The sequence below is a fragment of the Heterodontus francisci genome, chromosome 4 (genome assembly GCF_036365525.1).
Source record: "Heterodontus francisci isolate sHetFra1 chromosome 4, sHetFra1.hap1, whole genome shotgun sequence".
Classification (NCBI taxonomy): domain Eukaryota; kingdom Metazoa; phylum Chordata; class Chondrichthyes; order Heterodontiformes; family Heterodontidae; genus Heterodontus; species Heterodontus francisci.
Window position 1 is genome coordinate 47391394 of NC_090374.1, and position 23316 is coordinate 47414709.

The window sequence follows — 23316 nt, forward strand, 5'->3', positions numbered from 1 at the left end:
GGCAGCATCCCAGTTTTAGTGCTGAAATCGTGTGCATCAGAGCTAACTGCTCCCCTAGCTAAGCTGTGACACTGGCATCTACCTGACAATGTAAAGGATTACCCCAGTATGTCCTATTGACAAAAGAAAATGAATCTTATCCAACTGTTTACCGACCTATCATTTTTGTCCCAACCATCAGTGAAATGGAATGAGTAATCAATTGTGCCATCAAGGAACACCTACTCACCAATAACATGCTTACTAATGCTCAGTTTGTATTCTGCTAAAACCACTTGGCTCCATATGTCATCACAGCCTTGATTCAAGACATGGAAGCAAAAGCTGAATGTCAGGGGAGAGGTTAACAGTCCTTCACAGCAAGATATCATTTGCCTAAGTTTGGAATCATGTAGCTGTAGAAAAACTGATGCTATTGGGGGTCAAAGAGAAAATCCTCCAATAGCTGGAGTCATGCCTAATACAAAGGAAGATGCTTATGTTTGTTAAGGCACTGATTATCATAGCCCCAGGACATCAGTGCACTCTGGAAAAAGTCCTTGACCAACCACCTTCTGTTGCTTCATCATTGCACTTCCCTCTGTCATAAGATCAAGAGTGGGGCTGTTTGTTGATGGTTTCAATGTTTTCCTCCATTTGCAATTTCCTCCAAAAATTAAGTAGCCCATGCCAGCCCACTGGGATTATAGGACTGGGCTGACAAGTGACAAGTAACATTTGTAACACATAAGGGCCAGAAAATGATCATTTTGAGCAGGAAAAAGCCCACTCCTCTCCCACTGACTTTCAAAAGCACCACGCTTGCAGGTCCATCATCATCAACATCTTGAGGTCACCATTGATCAGAAGATTAACTAGATCAGCTAGATACACAGCAGGGCTAAAATTAAGTATTCTGTGACCAGTGGCTCACCCTCTTGATCCCTCAAAGCCTTTTCATCGTCTGCAAGATGAAGTCAGAGGTGTGATGGAATACTCCCAACTCACCTGGATAGGGACAGTCGCAACAACACATTTTGGGACAGAGCTGGTGCTGCTTCCAGTGAACCTCAGGATCCATTCCCTCCACCGCCATCACATCATGGCTGAAGTATGTACGATCGACAGAATGCACTGCAGTAATTACCATGGTTACTTTGACAGCACCTCCCATCCCTGTAGCCTCTACCACCAAGAAGGAAAAGAGCAGAAATGTCGTAGGAACATCATTGCCTCCAAATTACACAAATCCTAACTTGGCCATTTCTTGACATTCCTTCATTACTGTTGGTCAACATCCTGGAGTTCACACCCGAATACCATTGTGGCAGCACCATCATCACAAGGACTGCAGCAGTTCAGGAAGAAGGAATGCTAATACTTTCTCAGTGTAGCTAGGGGTGGACAATATATGCAACCTTTTCAGCATCATCCACGTACCAAGAACATTTTTTTTTTTGAAAACACCATGGGATAGAGTTTCCACAAGGTTGTGATAATTATTTGCAGCAGAATTTTCTTAAAATTGGCCAAATTAGGAAAGGATCACGAAATTTCAAACACAAATTACATCCAACGCAAATTGAGTTTCCATGAGTTTAAAAAAAGATTGCACGAGAAGCTGGGGCAGCCCACAAATCTGATCACGCCCTCAGATCGAATGAATTACCATGGCAAGTTTCCATTAATTGTGCACATTTGCATGCCTTTGAGGATGTGCTTAAAATTAAGAACAAAGAACAGTACAGCACAGGAACAGGCCATTCGGCCCTCCAAGCCTGCACCGATCTTGATGCCTGCCTAAACTAAAACCTTCTGCACTTCCGGGGTCCGTATCCCTCTATTCCCATCCTATTCATGTATTTGTCAAGATGCCTCTTAAGCGTCATTATCGTACCTGCTTCCACCACCTCCCCCGGCAGCAAGTTCCAGGCACTCACCACCCTCTGTGTAAAGAACTTGCCTCGCACATCCCCTCTAAACTTTGCCCCTCTCACCTTAAACCTATGTCCCCTAGTAACTGACTCTTCCACCCTGGGAAAAAGCTTCTGACTATCCACTCTGTCCATGCCGCTCATAACTTTGTAAACCTCTATCATGTCACCCCTCCACCTCTGTCGTTCCAGTGAAAACAATCCGAGTTTATCCAACCTCTCCTCATAGCTAATGCCCTCCAGACCAGGCAACATTCTGGTAAACCTCTTCTGTACCCTCTCCAAAGCCTCCACGTCCTTCTGGTAGTGTGGCGACCAGAATTGCACGCAATATTCTAAGTGTGGCCTAACTAAAGTTCTGTACAGCTGCAGCATGACTTGCCAATTTTTATACTCTGTGCCCCGACCGATGAAGGCAGGCATGCCGTATGCCTTCTTGACTACCTTATCCACCTGCGTTGGCACTTTCAGTGATCTGTGGACCTGTACGCCCAGATCTCTCTGCCTGTCAATACTCCTAAGGGTTCTGCCATTTACTGTATACTTCCCACCTGCATTAGAGCTTCCAAAATGCATTACCTCACATTTGTCCGAATTAAACTCCATCTGCCATCTCTCCACCCAAGTCTCCAACCAATCTATATCCTGCTGTATCCTCTGACAATCCTCATCACTATCCGCAACTCCACCAACCTTTGTGTCGTCCACAAACTTACTAATCAGACCAGCTACATTTTCCTCCAAATCATTTATATATACTACAAAGAGCAAAGGTCCCAGCACTGATCCCTGCGGAACATCGCTAGTCACATCCCTCCATTCAGAAAAGCACCCTTCCACTGCTACCCTCAGTCTTCTATGACAGAGCCAGTTCTGTATTCATCTTGCCAGCTCACCTCTGATCCCATGTGACTTCACCTTTTCTACCAGTCTACCATGAAGGACCTTGTCAAAGGCTTTACTGAAGTCCATATAGATAACATCCACTGCCCTTCCTTCATCAATCATCTTTGTCACTTCCTCAAAAAACTCAATCAAATTAGTGAGACATGACCTCCCCTTCACAAAACCATGCTGCCTCTCACTAATAAGTTTGTTTGTTTCCCAATGGGAGTAAATCCTGTCCCGAAGAATCCTCTCTAATAATTTCCCTACCACTGATGTAAGGCTCACCGGCCTATAATTTCCTGGATTATCCTTGCTATCCTTCTTCAACAAAGGTTAAGCTGGTTCTTTTGAGTGCAAAGAGACAAATAGGTATGTTTTAAATCTTTTGAGTATAACTTTTTTTTAATTTACTAGGAAACTGACTACTGTACACCGATATAAACTAGTAAATGATTGTGTATCATTTTTTAAAGTAATGTTCAGTTATCTAAAATCAGGTCATCCAAAGTGATAGACTAGACACTCGATTAAAAATGTTTTTTTTTGATAAACCCATTTTCAGCTGTATTCATCAAATTGCCAAGTTGCCACTCTTAAAGGAATATTTTTCAAAGCAAGCATTTTATTAAATAATTGCATTCTAAAGCACTGCCCATTATGCTGGTTCACTGCAGATTTTATGTACGCTGAATACAAATAAGTATAAGTGGAAACTTGGGGGGAAAACACTAGTGCAGATTTGGGCACAATTTACACCTGGTCCACTGATTGTGCCCAAAGAGGAAATTCTACCCCCTTGTTCTACATTCACTACAGTAGTGTAAAAATGGTCCAAAAAGGTTTCGTACTTCCACCTAGTAATTTTCTCCTTTGCCCCTTGTTCCAGAGGCAGCAGTGTGAGTCTCAATGTTGAGTGTTGGCAGTTATCCACAAATGCACTTTACAGCTGGTGATCAGAAAATCTGGCCTTGTCCAGGGTAGCTGGTGTCCCGTAATTAGTTAATTCAACACCTATCAGAGTTTGAACCTGGGACTTCCTATATCCATGTGACTCAGTATGATGGAGTAAGAGCCAAATCCAAGAAATAGGTTTGTTTTCTATGAGTAATTCTTTAGACTTTGCACTTCCAATGGGGACCCTTGCCTATGGGAGCAGAGAGTAGAAATTCAGACATGCATAAAGCACATCCGAATTTCTGATGTGCATCCTGATAATCAAGGTTAAGAATATTAGAAAGAAGTGTAGGCCATTCAGTCCTTTGAACCTGCCTCAATTAGTCCTTCAATTAGTTCATGGTTGATTTGTACCTGAACTCCATTTACCCACCTTTGCTTCAATCCCTTACCCCCCAAAAAATCTATTGATCTTGGTCCTGAAAGTTGCAATTGCCCTAGCATCCACTGCCTCTTGGGGCAGCAAGTTCCCAATTTCTACTCGTTTTTGTGGAAAAAAGTGCTTCCTGATTTCACTTCTGAATTGTAAAATTAGAGCTAGGCCATTCTATCCCCGTGTTCTGTATTCCCCTACTGGAAATTGTTTCTTCATCTCCAACCCAACAGATCATTTTAACATTTTGAATATTTAAATATGTGCCAAGTGCATAGAGTCAGAAAATTACCCATAATTGTCCCTTATTTTAATTTTGAAGCATAATCATTATTGTTATGTAGCAAATACGGCAGTTTGTACACAGCAGGATGTAACAAATAGAAAACAAGATAAAATTACCAGATCACCTGTTTTCTTTTCCATGGTTTTAATTGAGAAATATATGTTGGCCAGAATGTAGGGAGAATTCACTGCTCTCAAAACAGCAGCTTCTCAATGGAAGTTTTCCGGATGGGTGAAAATGTTCTTTCCGAAGTAATTTGACCTGCCAGCACTTAACTGAGTTTCTGATTAATGCTAAAAACATTTGGTCTGACAGGAGGTGCTTAGATTGTAACTAAACATTCTTTCATAAACATTATTTGTTATGAATCTGTAAAAACTACTTGTTTAGGGTACTTGTGTTCATGCGGAAAGGTATTTTTTTTCTAAAAGAGCATGGTGTAAGCGTGCGTGTGTTATTCTTGAGGATGTGTAGCTCACAGAGGTAAATAGTCAATGAGAAAGTTCTGAGTGCTCGTGAGTTTGATGTTTAATGACTCATGCCTGGTTAAGTGTTTTTGATTCAAACTACAGCAGCTGCTGGTATTTTCTCACAAAGAAAGAACTTGATGCTTCCATCTGTCTCCGATTGGTATTTAGTTAGACAGGTCTAAGCCTTTCTGCCTTAAATATGCAACAAACAATGAGCAGAATTCTGTTTCATTGTGTTGCATCACTTCTCTCCATTTGTTACTCTAGCCATTTTCACCACTTTAGGTACTCCTCTTTTGATCTTCCAAGGCTTGAAGTTTTGGCAGCTGAGAGGGGAAATGGCTTGGCCGCAGGTCTTTGCAATACTACCCATGAACTGGCCACTATTGAGGTGAGCAAGAGTAGATCACTCTGCCTACCAAAGGGAAAGAGCTTTCTTTTTGCTTAATATTGCCCCAAAGCAGCGCTTCAGATTCGAAACTCTGTAAGGGGACATCAAACCTGTAGCTGTGGGCCACGCATTGGGACTGCAACACACTGCACTGCCACGTCACAACCAACAAATCATTTTTATTGAAGTTATTGTGGCATTCCTAATCCCAGATCTTAAAGTAAAATCTTTCTTTTTAAAACTTGTTAAAGTTGGAGATTCCTTGATAATTCTGTCATACTCAGTCATACAGGCCAAGTGGTCTAGTCTGTTCTGAGTTACCTAATCACAGCTGAGGCACTGAACTAGCTGTGTATTGCTGCACTAGGAATGGGGGATAATCAGCCAGACTCCCTGCTCCTGATTACTATCCAGTGACCCTTTATAGAGAGGGCATATATGTGGAAATTGGGCAAGAATAGAATCAGACTCGGCCAAGGTGTCTCTTTCACTTCCTAGGCGTGAATGGACTGCTGACGCTCACTGGCAGGGCTTAACACATGGATAATGACTATCTGAGTGAGTATTAGAGAGTTGTTGATATTTCAGGCTTACTCGCTGCCTTTATAAAATTGAAAAGAAATTGTAGCAATGGGGCAGTTAGCAGTGTATCCCAGCATGCTGCACCGTGAAGTGTTGCCACTGGGTTCATGCCCAACTCTCTACAAAGAAAATTCTTAGTCTAAGGTAGATTATCAAGGAGAGACGGCCATGTTATGTCCAGTGTGGTGTGTTTGAGCTGCAAGATGCTTCTTTTTCCTAATTGTTATCTGTTGATTATGAATATATTGGTCAGTACAGTCATACCTACCACCACCCCCCCCCCCCCAATCAAATGGCCTGGTCGAACCTGAGGACAAACTGACATACACCATCTGGTGAGGTGACAACCTTATTTACTGTCAGTGAATCAGGGAGTAGAATTAAAACTGTTACACTGAGAGGGCAACAACATATCTGGGTCAAAAGAGGAACTGGAAGTAAAAGGTTGTACAGTTTGATGAGGCTCCCCCATTGATCTGGCTCGGAGGTAATTTTAAAGGATTATGAAAGTTCCCAGTGACCTACAGTGTATTCATGTGCTTAGGATAAGTTGGCTTTTCTTTAATGCTCACATCATGACGTCTGAGTCAGACCAGTTGGCTGAAGGAAACATAGTGATAAAGTACACCTGCACGCACTCAACTATTAATACATCTGTTGCTCATTAGAGCATTCATATGCAGAAATCAAAATGTTACTCGACATCAATAACTTTGCACTCTAAGAAGTCAACGTAAAGGATCTGTAAGGCTGCCTTTCCCATAGTTACAAAGTTACCTCCTTTTACTCACTACCAATCTTAGCTGGGTCTTCAAGGAGTGAGGTTCTTTCATAGGAGAAAGGGGGTGAATAAAAATCAACACACCATCTCTCCAGGCTGTCATTGTAGGATCAACATGGAAACCTGTCACTCAGTGTATCTTAATGAAAAAAAAGACGCGCATTTATCTAGCGCCTTTCACAACCATCAGACATCTCAAAGTGCTTTACAACCAACAAAGTACTTTGAATAAAAGCAAAATACTGCGGCTGCTGGAAATCTGAAATAAAAACAAGAAATGCTGGAACCACTCAGCAGGTCTGGCAGCATCTGTGGAAAGAGAAGCAGAGTTAACGTTTTGGGTCAGTGACCCTTCTTTGGAAGAAGGGTCACTGACCCAAAACGTTAACTCTGCTTCTCTTTCCAAAGTACTTTGAAATTTAGTCACTGTTGTAATGTAGGAAACGCAGCAGCCAATTTGCACACAGCAAGCTCCACAAATAGCAATATGACAATGACCAGGTAATCTGTTTTTGTGATATTGATTGAGGGATAAATATTGGCCAGGACACCAGGGATAACTCCCCTGCTCTTCTTCAAAATAGTGCCATTGGATGAATCTATACCAAGAAATTGAAAAAGTGACTGAACATAAGAACTAGGAACATCAGAACTAGGAGCAGGAGTAGGCAATTCAGCCCCTCGAGCCTACAAATATCTGGGCCAAACATGAAGGATGGAGGATTGTATAAATGAAGAGGTACTGAGTAGGATTAGGGAAGGATGGAGTTGTTTCAGGAGATACAGAGATATTCTGGGTGATAAGAAAATATCATTGGCATTAAGGAGAAGGGTGTACGATCAGTGTGTGCTACCGACCATGACATTTTTTTTATTCGTTCAGGGGATGTGGGCATCGCTGGCTAGGCCAGCATTATTGCCCATCCCTAATTGCCCTTAAGAAGGTTGTGGTGAGCTGCCTTCTTGAACTGCTGCAGTCCATGGAGTGTAGGTACACCGACAGTGCTGTTAGGAAGGGAGTTCCAGGATTTTGACCCAGCCACAGTGAATGAATGGCAATATAGTTCCAAGTCAGGATGGTGTGTGGCTTGGAGGGTAACTTGCAATTGGTATTGTTCCCATACATCTGTTGCCCTTGTCCTTCTAGGTGGTAGAGGTTGTGGGTTTGGAAGGCGCTATCGAAGGAGCTTAGGTGAATTGCTGCAGTGCATCTTGTAGATGATACACACTGCTGCCACTGTGCGCCAGTGGTGGTGGGAGTGAATGTTTGTGGATGGGGTGCCAATCAAGAGGGCTGTTTCGTGCTGGATCGTTTCGAGCTTCTTCAGTGTTGTTGGAGCTGCACCCATCCAGGCAAGTGGAGAGTATTACATCACAATCCTGACTTGTTCCATGTAGATGGTGGACAGGCATTGGGGAGACAGACTTCCTAGCCTCTGACCTACATTTGTAGCCACAGCATTTATGTGGCTGATCCAGTTCAGCTTCTGGTCAATGGTGACCCCAAGGATATTGATAGTGGGGGATTCAGCGATGGTAATGCCATTGAACATTAAGGGGAGATGGTTAGATTCTTGTTTGAGATGGTCATTGTCTGGCCCTTGTGTGGCGCGAATGTTACTTGCCACTTATCAGCCCAAGCCTGGATGTTGTCCTGGTCTTGCTGCATACGGGCTGCTTCAGAATCTGAGGAGTCAGGAATGGTGCTGAACATTGTGCAAACATCAGCCAACATCCCCACTTCTGACCTTATGATGGAGGAAAGGTCATTGATGAAGCAGCTGAAGATGGTTGGGCCTAGGATACTACACTGAGGAATTCCTGCCGTGATGTCCTGGGACTGGGATGTCCTGGGACCTCCAACAACCAAAACCATCTTCCTTTGTGTGAGATATGACTCCAACCAGCAGAGAGGTTTCCCCTGATTCCCATTGACTCCAGTTTTGCTCGGGCACCTTGATGCCATACTTGGTCAAATGCTGCTTTGATGTCAAGGGCAGTCACTCTCACCTCACCTCTGGAATTCAGCTCTTTTGTTCATGTTTGGACCAAGGCTGTAATGAGGTCAGGAGTTGAGGGGCCCTGGCGGAACTCAAACTGAGTGTCACTGAGCTGGTTATATGGGGCGAAATCATGGACAACTACAAAGTATACAGAACAAAAACTGTGTATAGCTCAGAGAGCATAGGAGAGGCAAATGCTACACATCTCCATTCGTGATAAAATCAGGTGTAATGAAATATGCCAGAAAACCGGAGTTATGGACATCATTCAGAAGATAAAAGAAACCAATTGGAGATGGGCTAAGCATGTTACTTGAGGAAATGATAACAAGTGGACAAAAATGCTAATGGAGTGGCAGCCAAGAACAGGAAAAAGAAGTGGGAGACATGGGTGAGAACAGCAAGGGATAGAGATAAATGGAAAGAGGCACAAGGACGGTTACATCCTACACTGGATGAACACAGCCTAAATGATGACTTACATCCACCTATGAGGACTGACAGAATCATTGATAGTGCAGCACTCCTTCAGTACTGTGCAGGAGTGCCAGCCTTGATTTCTTTTTGTGCTCAAGTCCTTGAACACAGAACCTTCTGACTCAGAAGGAAGAGTCTACCAACTGAGCCACAGCTGACACCAAGCCCAATGAATTTAATTATGTTTTACTTGATTAAAAAAAAAGATTTCTATGACATACATTTAGTTTTTTTCTATGCTCATTAACCCTATTCCAAAAGAATGCTTACCTTGCACATTGTTCCCCAGTTGCACAATTACCATACTCTGTGTGGTCAGTTCTCTGTGTCTACATTTTTAGGACAAAAGACTATTTCTCCCAGCTCTCAGTTCAGAATCCGGCATATAGAGTTCCCATTGTTCATTATCACTTTGATCTTCAAGCACTCTGTGAATCAAGCTAATGACCTCCCCTTAAAACTTGAAAAATGTGCAGGACCATGGGGAAAGAGCATGGGGATATTTGGATTGATATTTCAACGAGCCGGTACAGGCAAGATGGGTTGAATGGCCTCCTATGCTGTATGATTCTATAATTCAATGGGTCCTGTACATGGTGTTAACTTTTCCATCACACCTCTAGAAGTGTCTTGGAACTCTTCTGCCCTTCAGCCAACTTTTCTGACGGTGAAATGAAGAGGGTGTACAAGCTTGAAAGTTGCATCTTTAAACATAATAGGAACATAGTTAAACCTGAATAAATGAAAACATAATTATTGCTATTTGTGTTTAACCAATTGCTGAATGTGGAAAATAATTGTGCAGACAGACAATTTTGCTTTTAGTGGATGTGAATAATTGACAGAACATCACTGTTCTTTGTGGTCAGTGTAATACATGAGGTTGTGATTTCTGCTTAAAGTATGTTTACCATTTGCCTATTTTTCTGTTACTCTGTAGTCCTTATTAAGATAACCACATCATAGTTACAGCAATTATATACAATAGTAAGCTGGGGCCCAATCCAAATTGCCAACAAAATACTGACAATTTTTTAAAAATTCTTTCTCTAGTTGTGGCCATCACTGGCAAGACTGGTATTTATTACCCATCCTTAATATAATTGAGTGGTTTGTTGGACCACTCCAGAGAGGAGTAAAGAGGGGAGGGGGGTGGGGGTTGGTGAGAATGGAATCAAATATAGACCAGACAGGGCAAGAACTGCTAGTTTCCTTCCCAAAAAGACATCAGTGAACCAGTTGGGTTTTCATGACAGTCTGACAGCTTTATGCTCACTTTTACTGATACTAGTTTTTTTTTAATTTCCAGATATTTTAAATGGAATTCAAATTCTTTTAATGTTATGGTGGTATTATTTGTCCAATTCACCAGTAACTAATCCAGTGACATAACCAGTTTCACTCATGGGCTGCAGTGATAGTCCACCAAACAAGCTCAGTCAGTCAGTGTCTTTGATTCTGCCCCCAAAATGCCATTTGGTTATTTTCCTAATTGCACAACCATGGGCTGCAAGTCCAAATATTCCTAATGAACCTGGCGTACTCTTTCGGTTGATAAAATGAAAACTCTCTGACAGCAAATTTCTTCAAGAAGAGGCCCCTGGGGAATAAGAACTGACAGGCTGGTGAAAAAAATTCCTGATTTTGTTGAATCAGCTGGTATTATTTTAGGATCTAACTAGTTAAGAACTTTTCTTATTCTGGTCAGATAATACTGCTCATGAAAAGTGTATTTCATTTATTGTCTTTATCATATATTTATTTTTAAAAAGCCAGAGGACATCTTTACGTCAACCTGATTTGAGGTTTTGTAGGCATTGTAATTGATAAAAGTCGCACTCACACACAAGAGTGTGATCACAATTTCCTCTTGAATATTGCCTTCCTCTTGGTGTATAATCTTTCTTCATACACAGAACATTGGGCTATGTAGGACTAATGTCAATGCTCAAGAATGTGCAATACCCAGTAAAATAGAGATTGTTTCAATGGTTTATAATGGAATTTATGTTATACTACATAAGTGGGCAGTTTAAAAAGATCATTATTTGGCATCCATTCTGGTAGGACTGTTAGTACTGCAGTCTACAAAGTAAAATATAGAGACACCAAGAACCTGTATTATTTTCAGGAGATCTTGGGTGCAAACCAAATGGGTGAAAATGAATACTGGAGTGGGATCAATTTACACAGGGTCATCTGCAACATTGGGATTTTCTGAGCAGGATAGATGGGTTTGATACCAAACTTGGAGGAGTGGCAAACAATGAGAATGATACAAATTGCTTGCAACAGGACATAGATAAACTAGCAGAATGAGCAAACAAGTGGCAGATGGAATTCAATGCGGAGAAGTGTGAGAAGTTTGGCAGAAGAGATAGAGTAAGGTAATATGGACTTAATGGCACAGTTTTAAAGTGTGTGCAGGGACAGAGGGCATGTGTATTGATCTTTGAGGGTGGTAGGACAATTGAGAGACTGGTAAGCAAAGAATATGGGATCTTGGGCTTCATAAATAGAGGCATTGAGTACAAAAGCAAGGAAGTTCTGCTGAACCCTTATAAAGCTCTGGTTAGGCCACAACTGGAGTATCGTGTCCAGTTCTGGTCACCACACTTTGGATAGAATGTGAGGGGCCTAGAGAGGGTATGGAGGAGATTTACCAGAATGATTCCATTGATGAGGGATTTTAGCTACAAGATTAGATTGGAGAAGCTGGGGTTGTTCTCCTTGGAGCAAAGAAGATTGAGGGGAGATTTGATAGAGGTGTACAGGATTATGGCAGGTTTAGATAAGATACATAAAGAAAAGGTGTTCCCATTAGCTGATGGTACAAGGACTAGGGGATACAGATTTAAGGTTTTGGGCAAGACATGCAGGGGGATGTGAGGAAGAACTTGTTTACACAGCGAGTGGTAATGATGATCAATAATTTCAAAAGGATATTGGATGGGCACTTGAAAGAAATAAACTTGCAGTGCCATTTGGATGGAACGGGAAATAGGACTGACTGGATTGCTCTACAGAGAGCCAGCATGGACTCGATGGGATGAATGGCCTCCTTCTGTGCCATAGTAATAATGACTCTAGATTAAAGACCTAAGCATGGGTGTACAGGGCACCATTTCAAAATTTGCATATGACACAAAACTTGGAAGTGTTGTGAACTGTGAGGAGGATAGTGATAAACTTCAAGAGAACATGGACAGGCTGGTGGAATGGGCGGACACATGGCAGATGAAATTTAATGCCGAAGTATGAAGTCAATCATTTTGGTAGGACGAACAAGGAGAGGCAATATAAAACAAACGGTACAATTCTAATGAGGGTGTAGGAACAAAGAGACCTGGAGGTATATGTGCACAAATTGTTGGAGGTGGCAGAGCAGGCTGAGAAAGTGCTTAAAAAGGCAGACAGGATCCTGGGCTTTATAAATAGAGGCATAGAGTACAAAAGCAAAGAAGTTATGATGAACCTATATAAAACACTGGTTTGACTTCAACTGGAGTATTGTATCCAATTCTGGGCACTGCAGCCCCTTTAGGACTGAGATGAGGAGGAATTTCTTCACTCAGAGGGTGGTGAATCTTCGGAATTCCCTGCCCGAGAGGGCTGTGGAGGCTCAATCGTTGAGTATGTTCAAGACTAAGAGCGATAGATTTCTACAGAGGTGTTCAAAATCATGAGGGGTCTGGACAGGGTAGATGGACAGAAACCGTTCCCATTGGAAGGATTGAGAACCAGAGGATACAGATCCAAGGTGATTGGCAAAAGAAGCATCGGTGACATGAAGAAAAGCTATTTTACGCAGTGAGTGGTTAGGATCCGATTGCAATGCCTGAGAGTGTGGTGGAGGCAGATTCAATCGTGGCTTTCAAAAGAGAATTGGATAATTATCTGAAGAGAAAAAATTTGGAGGGCTATGGGAAAAGGGTGGGAAAGTAGGACTAGCTGAGTTGCTCTTGCAGAGAACTGGCATGGACATGATGGACCAAATGGCCTCCTTCTGTGCTGTAACGATTCTATGATTTCAACCGCACCAAGGTGAAAATTATTTTACAATTTTTACACCCAATCACTTCTGTGTGTGAGATTGTGAATTTAGAAGAGAACTACGGACAATTTGGCACTGTTGGCCCATTAAATAACAACAGATATAAGGAAGTAAAGAAAATCCGGAACTATAAAGGGCCATTCAGCCCACTAAGCCCCCTCTACCGAGAGTTCATTCTTATTTTATCAAGGCACTCCTGCCTGTACCCTTAATCCCTCTTTTCAGGAACACTAATTTCCTTCCTTAACCTTCCTGAAAGAAATGAAGATAAAGATTGCGTTGTTGCGTGCCTAATTCTACAAAAGTGTTCAGTGTTCACCGATATAACAACAGTCCTTGCATTCAGAGTAATTTGTTACACGAAGAACTGTAAGACAATGTTGGGACATAATCAGGTGCCATATAAAAGCATCATTTTTTTTCTCAATCCTCCTCAATAAACACAGCCTAGACTCCTCTGTCCTTGCAAAATACTGATTCATCCTCCTTTTCCTCTCAAGTCCTTGGAAGTGTTGTTGCCTCCTAAAACTGTGTCCACCTCTCCCACAACTCCCTTGTTTAAACCCCTCCAGACAGATTCCCACACCTACCAAAGCACTGAAATTGCCTTTATCAAAGTCATAAATTACATCCTATGTGGCTGTGTCCATAGTAAAAATATCCCTGCTCATCCTTCTCAACTTGTCTGCATCTTTTGAGACCACACCATCCTCCTCTAATGCTTCTCCTCTGCTGTTCAGATGGGTGGGACTGCCCTCACCTGGCTCCATTCTTATCTGTCCAAACGTAGCTAAAGACTCTCCTGCAATGGCTACTCTTGAAGCCAGACCATCCGCAACCTGGGTGTCATATTTGACTTGGAGATGAGCTTCCAACCATAAATCCATTCCCTCATCACGACACCTACTTCCACCTCTGTAACATGGCTCATTTCTGCCCCTGCTTCAGCTCATTTGCTACTGAAACCCTCGGCCATGCCTTTGTTACTTCCTGCAGCCCTACATCTGAGATCACTGCACTTCTCCAATTCTGGCCTGTTGTGCATCCCTGATTTTAATTGGTAACCTTGGCTCAGTTGGTAGCACTCTCAGCTCTGAGTTAGAAGGTTCTGGATTCAAGTCCCACTATAGGGCTTGAGCACAACAGGTTAGGCTGACGCTCTAGTGCAGTACTGAGGGAGTTATCCCCAGTGTTCTGACCAATATTTATCCCTCTATCACGAAACAGATTATCTGGTCATTATTATATTGCTGTTTGTGGGAGTCTGCTGTGCGCAAATTAATTTAGTTTAGTTTAGAGATGCAGCACTGAAACAGGCCCTTCGGCCCACCGAGTCTGTGCCGACCACCAACCACCCATTTATACTAATCCTACACTAATCCCATATTCCTACCACATCCCCACCTGTCCCTATATTTCCCTACCACATACCTATACTAGGGGCAATTGCTAATGGCCAATTTACCTATCAACCTGCAAGTCTTTGGCATGTGGAGGAAACCGGAGCACCCGGAGGAAACCCACACACACACAGGGAGAACTTGCAAACTCCACACAGGCAGTACCCAGAATTGAACCCGGGTCACTGGAGCTGTGAGGCTGCGGTGCTAACCACTGCGCCACAAAGTTGATTGATGAGGGAAGGGCTGTAGATGTCATATACATGGACTTCAGTAAGGCATTCGATAAGGTTCCCCATGGTAGGCTGATGGAGAAAGTGAAAGCGCATGGGGTCCAAGGTGTACTAGCTAGACGGATAAGGAACTGGCTGGGCAACAGGAGACAGAGAGTAGCAGTGGAAGGGAGTTTCTCAAAATGGAGACGTGTAACCAGTGGTGTTCCACAGGGATCCGTGCTGGGACCACTGTTGTTTGTGATATACATAAATGATTTGGAGAAAGTATAGGTGGTCTGATTAGCAAGTTTGCAGACGACGCTAAGATTGGTGGAGTAGCAGATAGTGAAGGGGACTGTCAGAGAATACAGCAGAATATAGATAGATTGGAGAGTTGGGCAGAGTAATGGCAGATGGAGTTCAATCAGGGCAAATGCGAGGTGATGCATTTTGGAAGATCCAATTCAAGAGTGAACTATACAGTAAATGGAAAAGTCCTGGGGAAAATTGATGTCCAGAGAGATTTGGGTGTTCAGGTCCACTGTTCCCTGAAGGTGGCAACGCAGGTCAATAGAGTGGTCAAGAAGGCATATGGCATGCTTTCCTTCATCGGATGGGGTATTGAGTACAAGAGTTGGCAGGTCATGTTACAGTTGTATAGGACTTTGGTTCGGCCACATTTGGAATACTGCGTGCAGTTCTGGTCGCCACATTACCAAAAGGATGTGGATGCTTTGGAGAGGGTGCAGAGGAGGTTCACCAGGATGTTGCCTGGTATGGAGGGCGCTAGCTATGAAGAGAGGTTGAGTAGATTAGGATTATTTCCATTAGAAAGACGGAGGTTGAGGGGGGACCTGATTGAGGTGTACAAAATCATGAGAGGTATAGACAGGGTGGATAGCAAGAAGCTTTTTCCCAGAGTGGGGGATTCAATTACTAGGGGTCACGAGTTCAAAGTGAAAGGGGAAAAGTTTAGGGGGGGATATGCGTGGAAAGTTCTTTACGCAGAGGGTGGTGGGTGCCTGGAACGCGTTGCCAGCGGAGGTGGTAGATGCGGGCACGATAGCGTCTTTTACGATATATCTAGACAGATACATGAATGGGCAGGAAGTAAAGAGATACAGACCCTTAGAAAATAGGCGACATGTTTAGATAGAGGATCTGGATCGGCGTAGGCTTGGAGGACCGAAGGGCCTGTTCCTGTGCTGTAATTTTCTTTGTTTCTTTTCTTTGTTTGTTTCACTGTGCCGCCCATAATTAGCTGCTACATTTCCTACATTCCAGCAGTTTAAAGTACTTCGTTGACTGAAAAGCATTTTGGGACAATCAGTGGTTATGAAAGGCACTATATAAATGCAAGTCTTCCTTTTAGGCCCTAAACTCTGAAACTTCTCCTAAAATTCTTCACCTCCCTCTCCTCCTTCAAGACATGCTTAAAACCAACCTCTTTGACCAGGTTTTTGGTCATCTATCCTAGTATCTCCATATGTGGATCAGTGTTAAATTTTGTTTGATAATCCTCTGGGGACATGGATTCGAATCCCACAATGGCAGATGGTGAAATTTGAATTCAATTTAGAAATCTGAAATTAGTCTAATGGTGACCATGAAACCATTGTCGATTGTTGTTAAAAACTCGTCTTGTTCACTAATGTCCTTTAGGGAAGGAAATCTGCCATCCTTACCTGTTCTGGCCTGCATGTGACTCCAAGCCCGCAGCAATGTGGTTGATTCTTAAATGCCCTCTGAAATGGCCTAACAAGCCACTCAGTTCCAGGGCAATTAAGGATGGCCAATAAATGCTGGCCTAGCCAGAGTCGCCCACTTCCCACAAACGAATGTTAAAAATTCCTCCTGTAAAGTGACTTGGGATGTTTTACTATGTTAAAGGCGCTACATAAATGCAAGTTGTTGTTGTTGAATAAAACCAGTAAATCATCATATTTCTTAACAAATGCATCACATTTTAAGCCTTATTTTTTTCTTCAAACAAGTCATCAGTAATAATGCATGCATTTTAATTTATTCTTTGTAAGTGTATATCAAAATAAAATTGGCCTTTACTAACCTATTTGGAGGGGAGGGAGAATGTTTGGGAATATTTTTTTTGAGTACCCCTGTGATGTCTGTGAGTAAAATACAATCAGGGGTATATTTTCTGCTTTGATAAAGAAATCTTGCAGACCTGAGCCACCACTTAATATCTCCATTCCTTCAGCAGTCACTTCCTGCACCATTTTGATGAAAGTTGTCTATTCCAACTAACCCAAGATCTAATCTGGAGCTACCTCTCCCTCAAAAAGGATCATAAACAGCAGGTCTCAATAAGGGACTAAAAATCAATATTATTTTTTAATTAGCAAATATATTTGACTTTTTTTATACAGACACTAAGGAACTATATTATCCACAGCACTCACTAGAGACGTTCCTTCTCCTTTAAACACTATGTAAGGTGTGGTGAACTAAACCATAGTCAGTTGACATAGTTTCCTGTTTAGTCCTTTACCAGATTTTTGTTGTCGCAGCTTGCACTTCTGAAGTGTGACACGTTAAAGTAAAACCTTGCACTACATATGTTAGACAATATGTACCTAAATTACAGCATGTGTTACAATTATTTTCATGTATGATTACAAACACATAGCAGCTAAAAATGAACCTTGTCAAAGAGCAACAGAAGGAAAGCAGAATTGTTTCCAAAAATGAATAGAAAAATGTATATACCCCTTTACAATGCCAGCTCTGAAACACTTATTAAAAGCTGTACTGTACATGTCTTCTCTGTTAGAGAGTGGTAATAATTTGGAATCATTATTTTGGGTAAAATATTACCTCTAGAAAAACTACATTAGATTTTTCTCATGGGATGTTATCATAATAAAAAGAGTAATGTATAAATTACTGTTTTTTACATTTTTGTGGTAGAATATCGCCAGTGTGTTTGTTTGCTGGACCAGTGAAGTAGAAACAAAGGAAATATAGCTGACAGGACATACTTGAGAAATGTAAACAATGTGATTTATCAAAGACTTTGTATCAGGGTGATGAGGAAGATTCTATCAGATTCATACACCAAATCAGTGACCAGGAATGTATTTTAAAAAAAACTGACAGTATTACTAAAGTATTTATCAGATTGAACTGAGCTAAGTAGAATTGTTTAATGCGTGACGTTAGACATTTTAATTGCTATTTACTTCTGACCATTAATGTATAGCAGTAAAGCTTCATGCATCCATGGCTGTTCGACTTTAGTGGCCTAACAGTAAGAGTTTAAATAGAAATCTAGTTTATATATAGTTATTCAACAACAACAACTTGCATTTAGTTTATATATACAGTATGGATGGACTCCGATAGCTCCATGGGTACATACAATGCTTGTTGGGGTGCTGAGCCATAGAGACATAGAGACTTCTTGTGAGCTGGAGATACTGCAATTTACCTTCGTGTCCCTGGGCTGGGGAGGAAAAACAGTTGGCCAGGCTTCATGCTGTTGACCTCCATTCAATAACCCTTTGTGGAAGGTGCAAGTGTGGGACAATGGGCGAGCTTGGGATTGAGCTGAACTTGATATTCCCACAGTCAAAAAATGCCTGTTATCATTCACCATCCAGCTTTAAATATAAAGAATGGCCATTTGGGTAAGGCAGCTGAGGACTGCCAGCTGCTGCAGCCCAGCATGAGTTAGTACTTTCAGGGTGGCAAGACTCCTGAACTAACCTTGGATAAATATATCATAAAGCTAGATGTTAAGGGTTTTTCCCATGCAAATCAAAATGATTGGATAACAATACTGTGTGATATTTTTTGTATTTTAAATAATTCATTTGTTATTTTTTACAGGCCTCTTTCTAATTCTTGGTCTGATCCTGTATCCTGCTGGATGGGGTTCTCAGAAGGTGGTGGACTATTGTGGACCGGACGTTTCGCCTTATCAATTAGGCGCCTGTTCTCTGGGCTGGGCCTTTTATACAGCAGTTGGTGGTACCGTCCTGACATTCCTCTGTGCGGTGCTATCTGCACAAGCAGAAATTGCGACATCTAGTGATAAAGTGCAGGAAGAGATTGAAGAAGGGAAAAATCTCATTTGCTTGCTGTGAGAAAATGTCTCTCGTCTCTTTTCTACTTCATGGCAGTCTTAATCTTGTCTTTGTTTTTGAAAGTGGCAGCAGGAGTTTTGGTGCCTTGCTACCTTCCCATTGAATTTAAAATTCATATATATACATATATGTGGCAGTGATTTGAGACTGATTTTGCTACACACCAATCTACAGTTGTGATGGGGAGAAAATTCTGAATGTTATTCCTTCATCCTGGACTGTGTGATTTTCTTTAAAAACTGTTTGCATTGATGCTGCACAACCCAGGACGTCTAAAGAGTTATCAAGAGACAAAGCCTTCTCGCATTACCGAGGCCATAGAAGTTCTTTTATGAGTACACAAACAATGTTGGATTTTAAAAAACATCTTTTAAATTTGTCAAGGGAAAAACGTTTCCCACTGTAATTTGATTTACTGTGAGATGCAGCCTGCACCTTCTAATATTACAGCCAAGGTCTTTTTGTAAAGCATAAATTTCATTTCCAAATGCAGCAGCACATTTCACTGAAACAAGGTCCCAGCAAAAAAGGACAGTGCAATTCACAGTTTTATTGAACCAGTGGCCTTACTTCTTAATAAGGAAACCACCCAAACCTTTTAGTAAAATGCATAAATTGTTCCACCCTATGCATGTTACGTGTGCTAGACTGGTTTGAAAGTCTTTCTAGAACATCGAGAGTGCAGGTGCATAAAACAAATGGTCCAAAATATGCGGAAGGTAAAGTGTGACCTAATTATGAAAATCTTTATTAGTGCAAAAGAATTTTTTTGTAAACTGGTTTTTATTACAACAACTTCATAATGAAACAATAGCATAAAAACAGTAAGGCCTAGTAGGTCACAGCAGCTTCAATGCGCAACATCTTTATGTAATTGTTGTTGAGGCTGTCATGACTGCTGCAAGGAGAACTGTGCTACTCAGTCATTTCAGACACATGTCCATGGTCAGCTGTTATATGTCAGCATGAAGCTAACATTCAGTGAACTGTGAATCTATCCCATTTGAAGAAAGCCATATTGCTGTGTATACAAAAAGAGAATAGTAGTCTGTACCCATCACCAGTGCCAATCACTTGACAGTGCTTAACTGTTCTAATTGTATTTCCAGTTCTGATGCTATTTGTGATTTACTCATTCATGCATTTGCCAAAGAAAATGCCTAATACCACTATATGTGACTGAGAACCATTGTACCTATAATATTATAGGGTTCTGCCAATCATCAGTCATTTTGTGTAACATGTACCATTTTACTAGCAATTTTCAATGCAAATGACCACTAGGAGTACACAGTGCCATTTCCTATCAAATTTAGCCTTATGGAACATTGCAATCTTAATCCAGTGCCAGTTCGGTACGATACAGTGCAAGAGTTTGACGAGTCAGTGGATTTGATTTTTAAAATCACCTCTAACTCATTTCATGTAAAGTAACACCACAACTATTTATAGAGCTAGCAATAGCTTCCAAACCCATGACCTCTACCACCTAGAAGAACAAGGGCAGCAGGCGCATAGGAACATCACCACCTGCAAGTTTTCCCTCCAAGTCACACACCATCCTGACTTGGAACTATATTATCGTTCCTTCACTGTCGCTGGGACAAAATCCTGGAACTCCCTACCTAACAGCACTATGAGTGTACCTACCCCACAAAGACTGCAGCAGTTCAAGAAGGCAGCTCATTGCCACCTGCTCAAGGGCAATTAGGGATGGGCAATAAATGCTGGCCTAGCCAGTGACGCCCACATCCTGTGAAAGAAGAAATTAATTATATTCCTCAAAAACGCCAGAATAATTTTATTTTATGAAACCACACAAATGACACACCTACTTGCTACACATTGAAGAATGACAAGCTGGGAGAACTGGATTTAGGAAACCAAAATAAAAGTGGTGCCACTTCAAAAGCTGGTCAGCCTTGATATCTATGACATGTGAGCACAGCTGGCAAAAATGCATCAAAAACCTGAAGAACAGGACTGTTGTGGAAGTAAATAGGAGGGACAGTCTTCTCCTAAGATGCATAATCTGCCTGTGAATAGGAAAAGTGAATGGGTTGCAGAAGCGGACTTGCCAAACATTATCTGTGCTGATACACGTGTGTTTGATTACTAACTCTTTGTGATTATATAATGACCACATTTAAATGGGGAAGACCATAATTTTTGGCTGATGTTCATTGTTCAGTAACCCAATGTGTTTAACGTTACGTGCCATAGTCTTTTGTAAAATTTTAACCATTATTTAAAATACACCATGTGTGAGATATGTGCAATAATTGATAAAGAAATTGTTTATCGTGCATGGGAGGAGAAGAAGGGGTTTTGATTAGGGCTGATGTGATGGCTCTTATCTATTTTAATTCACTTGTGCCAGTATATGAAACGGAAGTGTCCTTCATCCAGCAACGTGTTTGCCATTTATTAATAAATGCAGTATTACCAAACTAGTGATCACGGTGTACGCTGGGTCATGTCAAAGTGGAACAATCAACTAACAGCCAGATTTCCAAATTCCAGCCAAGCCCCTGACCTATCAAACAGGTCACCGAACGTTATAGCTGGGTTGAACAGAATTGCCAGAGTGCTGCTGGGTGGAAGGTGCAGATGTCGGACTCACGCTGATAAATTCTTGACCTTAGTTACACCGTGCAGGTGGAGACCGGTGGAGACCAGGGCCTTCCCTTGGAAAGGTCAGTTGGGAATAACAGATGTGGTGCTTCGACTATGGTGTGTTGTACGACTTCTAGGGACCAACAAGGAGCAGTATTGTTAATGACCGGGAACCTTTCATACAGTCTGCCTTTTATTACAGACAACCTACCCTCAGAAAATGGTGAAAGGAAAAGGCACAGAAATTGATTGGTTCGATGTAATTTAAGTTTGTACCAAACTAAATACTAGTCTATAAAAGAGTAACGGATAAAGAATACAACATTCAACCGGTAGTCATAACCAATCTTTTTTTTTTAAATGACTCATTTTTGCTATACCTATATTAACCTCAATAGCAGAAATCAGGTTCTGCTGCCTTGTTGCATGCTGAGGTACGAATTGGGAACCCCAGTGTGATGAATTTACAGAAAAAAGGTATTATTCAGCCCTCCTGCAAAATTACTTGCACACTATTTACACTGTAATGATTGGACTCTACCATCATGATGAAATACTGTGATAGTTGATTGTTAAATGGCCAGTTGGAAATAACACTATGTGGTTAGGTCTCAGTCAGCAGAGATTGTCTTCATGCTCCAATGTAGTTTCCCTGTGGTTTTTTTTTAATGGATATGTATTGAATACAAACTCCAAAGCTAAATTTAATCATCACAATATGAAAATTATAGGATTATTATTAAAATCAATTATTGTGACACCAATAACCACTATTACTAAACTGTTGGGGTGATTGCAAATAGTTAACAGTAACCAAAACTATCATTTCTGGGTATCTGGTGTAGCTATTCAGCTGAGTGACCCAGGGAACAGTCCCAGCTGGCCATTTACCTGATTACTTAGTAATGAGGGAATTCAGCAGTGCTGTATGGATTTCTTCCATTTTTCCAAAATGCTGAAAATTGGAGTGCAAAATTGCTTATTAAAGCTGTTTGTGTTTCAGACTACAACATGGCTTTCTGTTTTGTACCGTAAGTTCTAAAATGTGTTGTAGATTCAATATTGTGCAACTGTTTTCTCTGCAAATAGCATTCTGTAACGAGCCAGAGTGACAGCCACACAAAAAGAACAGAAAATTATGGGAATACAGCAGGTCAGTCAGCATTCTGAAAACAAAATACAAGGTTATGTGTCTATATATTTTATATGTAGTTCCACAGGAAGCTGCCAGGAGGACAGCTGAAAGTGGGGGTGGTGGAACAATAATGAAAGGACCTAGTGGAGAGACATGTCCTCCCCTGAAGGTGAAGGTCAAAGTGTGTTCAGTGATGGGATCATGTAAGTAATGAAAATGGCAAGTGATTTGGAAGTGGAGACTGATCAGGATAATGGGGATCATGTTATTTTTTTTTTTTTTAGAGAGAGGGGTAAGTGCCAAGGCTTGTGGATGGGGAAGACATAATAGAGGATCTTGTTGGCCACTGTGGAGGAGACACTAGTGTGGTAAATGGAGTCATCATAGTTAATGTGCTGAGGATAGAGGAACTGCAACAAAGCAATAATGTGCTTCAAGAAGGAAGGGTAGAAATAAGCATGGTCAAAACAGTTGTTGGATTTGGTGAGCTTGTAATAAATGTCTATGGAAACTCATTGCCAGAGGTACAAGGAAGTAAGAAAAAGAGTGAAAAAGAGGCAAAGAAATTCCAGTAAAGGAAGAGAAGAGTCAGAGGTAAACTGCATATAATTGAGGAATGGGCAGGAATTGAAGGATACATATTTGAAAAGTCATAAACTGGCCTTTCTCTTT

At 41.4% G+C, this 23316-nt stretch overlaps 1 protein-coding gene across 11 annotated transcripts in view; it reads left to right on the forward strand.

Annotated features, from left to right (window-relative positions):
* lhfpl2b (LHFPL tetraspan subfamily member 2b) overlaps positions 1 to 23316 on the forward strand; it is a 328744-nt gene that overhangs the window by 281983 nt on the left and 23445 nt on the right. For 7 of the 11 annotated variants that reach the window (XM_068029468.1, XM_068029470.1, XM_068029466.1 and 4 more), the window contains one exon: positions 18637 to 23309. In XM_068029468.1, coding sequence (XP_067885569.1) covers positions 18637 to 18893 — 257 coding nt within the window. In that variant the 3' untranslated portion in view covers positions 18894 to 23309. Of the gene's footprint in view, positions 1 to 18636; positions 23310 to 23316 lie in introns of those variants that run through there. The other 4 variants (XR_010974858.1, XR_010974856.1, XR_010974857.1 and 1 more) reach the window with 2 other exon arrangements.